We start from the raw sequence: 6,838 nt of genomic DNA, 5'->3' as shown, positions 1-6,838 counted from the left end.
AAGTAATGAATTAAAATGTCCCGCAAATATTCTTTTTTGGAACGAAATTTGACATTTTTAAGCATAAAAATATCTATGTTGTTAACATCTTCAGCAAATTTGACATAGGAAGTTTTGAAGCTTGCTATCAATACAACAAAATAGTATATATATCAAATCGCATATATATCAACATATGTGTAACTCCGTCTATTGAAAAAATTCCGCATTATTAACTGGTACACCTAGTATATGTTTTCTTAATCCCTCTCTTGGGATCTTGTAGTTTTTTTCCTTATTTGCCTACTTATTTGTTTCATTTATTTTATTTAGGTAAAGCTACTTCCTCTTCTAATCCAAGCAGCCCAGCTCCAGACTGGTATAAAGATTTTGTTACAGATGCTGATGCTGAGATTTTAGAGCATTCTGGCAAAATGGTACTTCTCTTTGAAATTCTTCGAATGGCAGAGGAAATTGGGGATAAAGTGTAAGTTCTTTCCTATTCTTTATACAAATGAACTTTTTATAAGCTTTCTATTGTTTCAACAGCTTATTTGAAGAAAAATGTGTTTTCTTCCTTTCCAAAAATGTCATTTACTTTGGTTACTATAGTGATAGACAAGTATCTTCCATTTAAGCCACTAGTTCTTTTTTTAAAAATATATTTTTATTGATTTCTGAGAGGAAGGGAGAGGGATAGAGAGGTAGAAATATCAGTGATGAGAGAGAATCATTAATTGGCTGCCTCCTGCACGCCCCCTACTGGGGATCGAGCCCACAACCCAGGCATGTGCCCTTGGCTGGAATTGAACCTGGGACCCTTCAGTCAGCAGGCTGATGCTCTATCCACTGAATCAAACCGACTAGGACAGCGGTTCTCAACCTATGGGTCGCGACCCCTTTGGGGCTCGAACGACCCTTTCACAGAGGTGGCCTAAGACAATCGGAAAACACGTATTTGTAATTAGAAATAAATATTTTACAGTATATAATTATATATTGTTTTTGTGATTAATCACTATGCTTTAATTATGTTTAATTTGTAACAATGAAAATACATCCTGCATATCAAATATTTACATTATGATTCATAACAGTAGCAAAATTATAGTTATGAAGTAGCAACGAAAATAATTTTATGGTTGGAGGTCACCACAACATGAGGAACTGTATTAAAGGGTCGCAGCATTAGGAATGTTGAGAACCACTGGACTAGTGCTTATTCTTGTTATTTCTTTAGTGCTGTTTTTCCCTTCTGGCTATTGCTTCTAAAATTTATTTTATTAATACAAGCCTCTAGTTGATATCTATATGTTATCATCTTCAAAACCATTTTCCAATCCATGCAATGTGGCTTTTACCCTGTCATTTTACTGAGCTTTTTCCCACCTAAAGTCACTTAGTGACATTTTAATCCCCATATCTAGTGGACACTTCTAGTCTTTATTTCACCTCTTTGATGATTCTTTTTATAATTTCTCCTTTGTTTTTTGTTCCTGTTTGTTTTATTTATAGCATTTGTGCCCTCATTTCCTTCCCTGCATCCTGTGCCCAGTTTCATCCGTAAAATTACTATTTAAAAATGTACTTTCATAGTTTTGAACCAGGCTTATTGTTTAGGCTGTTCTAAGGTCCCCACATTTTATTACAAAATATTTAAAAATTATATCTGTGATGTTTTTAATAACAATTAATATAAGGCTAAAAATAAGTCATCTTTGGCATTAGTCAAAGATGACTCCCAGACTTCCGGCCTAAGTGGCTCGTGGATTATAATGTTATTTACTAAAATGGACAATATTAGGGTAGAACTTAATTCACAAGTGACAGTAAATCAAGTTTTGCTCTAGCTATATTATGTTTGAGTGGCCTATTAGATATCCAGGAGAGATGTCAAATAGAAAGTGTCTATTAGAGTTCAGAGTTTCTGAAAGGTAAGGAGAGATTATTGCTCTAAACATGCTCATGATTTTTTCTACTATCAACTTTTGTAGATTAAAATTAGTTTTTATTTGGGCACCATAGAAGAATTTTAAGAGTGTACACATGATTATTGCGGTCTCTTAATTTCCTAATCAATGCAAGAATTTCTTCTACCATGTTCATCATAGATACTCTCCTACTTTTTCCTGCGATAGAATATTTACCATCTTATAACACTACCTGTAGTTGAATACTTCACATTGCTAGAAAATGTATCCTTGTCTTTTTTAAAAAATATGTGTTTTTTTTTATTTCAAAGAAGAATGGAGGGGGAAAGAGAGAGAGAGAAACATAAATGAGGAGAGAGAATCATTGAATGGCTGCCTCCTGCACAGCCCCACTGGGGATCGAGTCTGCAACCCAGGAATGTGCCCTTGTTCAGAATCAAACCTGGGACTCTTCAGTCCACAGGCCAATGCTGTATCCACTGAGCCAAACTGGCTAGGGCTGTATCCTTATCTTTATACACTATTCCTATAGCTCTTTCCGCTCTAGTCTAAAACAAAATATATCTACTGCTCTTTTTACACTGTTGTTAATGATATTTTTTTAGTTATAAACCCAACTGATAGATGTCATCAGTATTAAGACTATAAAACTATGCATTTCCAGAATTGTGATTACCACTATTCTTTATCTGTCCAACATTTCATTCTGGAAGTTTTCAAACATAATTAAAAGTGGTAAGAATTTTATAGTGCATACCCATATACCTGTCACCAAGAATTGATACTATATTCTATAGTTACTATATTTTCTTTATTACACACCTATTTGCCTATCCATCCCTCCATTGATTTTATTTTCCTGATGCCTTTTAAAGCAGGTTACAGACATCAGTACTATTTCAATTGTCTTATTTTCAAATAGTGGTAGTTTTATCACTCTTGTGAATTTTATAGTTTCTCCTCTCATTTCATTGGTCATTTTTTGTGTGGCATAATTTCAGTCCTGACCACATGGTTTTTAAGTACCCGTCTCAAAATAAGGTTGCAGTAAACAAAACACTCAGCTTAGTTTTTATTAACACAGAGTTTTAGCCCTGGCTGGTTTGGGTCAGTGGTTATAGCATTGGCCCATGAACTAAAGGGTCTCGGGTTCAACTTCTGATCAAGGCACATACATCCGCTGTAGCTTTGATCCTTGGCCCTGGTCGGGGCTCCTGCAGAAGGCAGCCAATCAGTGTGTCTCTCACGTCAGTGTTTCTCTTTTTCTCTCCCTTTCACTCTCTAAAAATCAATGGAAAAAGTATCTTCAGGTGAGGATTAAAAACAAAACCAAACCAAAAGGTAGCGCGCGCGCACACACACACACACACACACACACACACACACACACACACACACACACAAAACCCCACAGAGCTTTAGTGAGGCTGGTTCTTGTTTATTCTGGACCCTATACATATATTCATGCAGTCCTATAGAGAGATTTTCCAACTTTAGGGAAGGAAGACATTTTACTCTAGCCTTGCAATTTCTTTTAGCTGGTCTAGTAATCAGCATGAGACAGATTAAGAAAAAATAACCAAGTTTAATTACATATTGCATGTATGGGAACCCCAACATATATTACAGAATAAGAGATTCCACATACAAGAGAGGTTTACAGACAGAAAATTAATATGAGGTATCTATGATATCCTGAACTAAAGTAGGGTAAAATGCCCTGACATTTCAGAAGGAGGATAATTTTCAAGATAAGAGCAAGTGTTTAGTAAATATGTTTGCCCTGTCCTATAAATAGGTCATAAAAAGTTATTTCTGGTAAAAGTTTCTCTTGTGCCTTCAGCGTCTCAATTACCTTTAGCTAAAATAGTCCACATTCCAAAGTAGCATATCTTGGAGAGGCCTGTTCTGAACCCCTTTACAACCTCTAAATAACTGCTGATTCATGTTGAAACCTGTGGTCAGTGAAGACATTAAAAAAAAAAAAGCTGCTGTTAAATCAGATTTCCCTATTTTCTATTTGTGCAGTTGACTTTTAACCCCAATACAGGGTTGGGCAAAAGTAAGTTTACAGTTTTTCTTATGAAAAATAATGTAATAATTAATAATACAAATCAAAGGACTTGTATACATGCATATAAGCCTAACAAATGGACACAGACACCAGGGGGGTGAGGGCATGAGTGTGGGAGTGGGGGAGCAATTGTGGGATAAAGACACATATGTAATACCTTAATCAATAAAAATAAATAAATAAATAAATAAATAATATAAGTTTAAATTTTCCTTAGCATACTCACAACTGTAAACCTACTTTTGCCCCATCCTGTAGAAACTTGATATTTCTACAGGATGAGAAAGAAATGAATTTTAATGATTTTAGCCAGTGATATGTTGATAAATGTTTAGCTGATTCTTCAAATCAACAAATGAAAAAATTTATATATATATTAGAGCAGTGATGGCAAACCTTTTGAGCTCGGCGTGTCAGCATTTGGAAAAACCCTAACTTAACTCTGGTGTGGTGTCACATATAGAAATTTTTTGATATTTGCAACCATAGTAAAACAAAGATTTATATTTTTGATATTTATTTTACATATTTAAATGTCATTTAACAAAGAGAAATCAACCAAAAAAATGAGTTCGTGTGTCACCTCTGTCATAGGTTTGCCATCACTGTATTAGAGAAAGCAAAGAAGCAAAAAAAAAAAATCCTGATTTGTAACATTTGCTGATTTTCATGGTATAAATGCTCCCACCGTGGCCAATTCAAATCACCAACATGATGTCAGAGGTGGGAAGAAATATTAATAATCCACTTTCATGTTTCAAGCTAGTTACAACCAACTCTAGTACACCACTAATTTCAGCTCAGCCCTTCTGGTTAATCCATTTTCTGTCATTTAAATATTAAATTTTGATTGAATATTTATTTCCAGATTTTTTATATGAGTGAATTTGTTAAGTGTTGCCTGTATATTTTCACATGGGTCATTTATAAAATAGACAAAGCCAAAATAGTTTACATAAGTATGAAAATTATTACTAATCAGGAGAATAGTTATTCATGTTCTCTGGTACTAGAAAAGATTAACAGAGATAACCATTAGTTTCTAGTCACTTGGTCCTAATAACTACCTTTTTCATATTGAGACTTACCTGAACTTAGTGGTTCCCAGAACCAGCCTTAATGCTGACTCAAGTCAACAGCTTTCCCCAATAGTAGCCCAAATTCCAGATTAATTCCCATTAAATAATTAATATGTCTAAGAGTTTAAGTTTCCCAGTTATAGAAACTTTCAGAAACTTAATTTGTAGTTCAGAAAGAATTGATTCAAAAAAGTTTCTGATTTGGGGAAAGATAACTAATCTATTGAGGGATCAAGATATAGCCCTGATAATTTACACTGAGCACCAGGAGTCAATTCATTTACTTGCCAGTATTCTAGGAGTACCAACTGGTAGACACTAGACTCTCAAAGTGCAGAGGAAGCCATATAATAACCAATGCATATGTTGTTCACTCTTCTTTTTATTTCTATTAAAGTTGAAAACAACTAGCAGTGAGAGTGAGACATCTTCCATAAGCACCTCTCTCTCCTACATTACATCTTTCAGAATTAAAACAAAAAATATGCTTGCTACAGGTATCTAGTTTCTCGGATGCTGACCTACTCTGTTTGCCTTATATAAGGGAGAAAATGAGCTCTCCTATATTTTTTCTAGTTTTTTTTTTTTTTTCTTCACTTCCAGGTGTGTAATTATGTCCAGTTCTCACCAATTGGATAGATCAGAGCAGTGGTTTTCAAGCTATTTCTCAGAGGCTTTGTAAATTGATGACCTAGAGCAGGGGGTGAGGGGCCAATTAACACTTTAACTCCTCCAACAATGCCTAAAACACCTTATTTTTATTTTAGCACTACATAAGACTTTATGTGAGCGAATAGTCTTCATGGCTAAACGGAGTACAAGAAATACTGGGATAGAGAATCAGTAATTTGCAGACATTCATTTATTTATTTTTAACATATTTTTATTGATTTCAGAGAAGAAGGGAGGGGGAGAGAGAGAGAGAGAGAATCATCAATGATTAGAGAGAATCATTGATGGCTGTTCTTGCACGCCCTCTACTGGGATTGAGCCAGCAACCTGGGCATGTGCCCTAGACCGCAATTGAACCTGTGACCCTTTAGTCCTCAGGCTAACACTCTAAGCACTGAGCCAAACCAGCTAGGGCTCAGCTTGTTAATTTCTACAAAAAAAAAAACCCTGTTGGGGTTTTGATTAGTATAATGTTGAATTTGCAGATTAATTTAAGAAGTAATATCTTTACTCTGAATCTTTTAATCTAAGAACACTCATCTGTTTTTTTTAGACTTGTTTTCAGCCAGTCTCTTATATCTCTGGACTTGATTGAAGATTTTCTTGAATTGGCTAGTAGGGAGAAAACAGAAGATAAAGATAAACCTCTTATTTATAAAGGTGAGTTACAAACATTTCTATATCATAAGTTTTAAAAACATTAATTTTAATATCTTGTGTAAACTTTCTAACAATAAAAGAAAAACTAGCCAGACCCACAACCCTAATATGTCTGTGTTTTTCTCCACTTTATTCTTAACCTTATCCATATTATTGAGGTCTTTGTTGTTGCAATTTTAACATCAATCATTAAAACCTAGAGGCCCAGTGCACAAAATTCTTGCCTAAACTGTGAGTTGGACATCCCTCTCACAATCCTGGATTGCTGGCTCCTAATTGCTCACCTGCCTGCTTGCCTGGTCGCCCCTATCTGCACCCCCTGCCAGCTTGATCGCCCCTTACTGCCCTCCCTGTCGGCCTGGTTGCCCCCAACTTCCCCCCTCTGTTGGCCTGGTCATCCCCAACTCCCCCCACCACCTCCCTGCTGGCCTAGTTGCCCCCAA

The 6,838-nt window shown here is 35.5% G+C and overlaps 1 protein-coding gene across 1 annotated transcript in view; it reads left to right on the top strand.

The window, feature by feature from the left end:
• Positions 1-6,838, top strand: part of LOC102769157 (transcriptional regulator ATRX) — a 114,945-nt gene that overhangs the window by 47,169 nt on the left and 60,938 nt on the right. The window contains exons 11-12 of the mRNA XM_006774061.2: positions 313-466; positions 6,289-6,395. Coding sequence (XP_006774124.1) covers positions 313-466; positions 6,289-6,395 — 261 coding nt within the window. The remainder of the gene's footprint in view (positions 1-312; positions 467-6,288; positions 6,396-6,838) is intronic.

The sequence above is a fragment of the Myotis davidii genome, unplaced genomic scaffold (genome assembly GCF_000327345.1).
Source record: "Myotis davidii unplaced genomic scaffold, ASM32734v1 scaffold1627, whole genome shotgun sequence".
Classification (NCBI taxonomy): Eukaryota; Metazoa; Chordata; class Mammalia; order Chiroptera; family Vespertilionidae; genus Myotis; species Myotis davidii.
The sequence above is the reverse complement of the archived record's forward strand: the minus strand, read 5'-3'. Positions and strand labels throughout refer to the sequence as shown.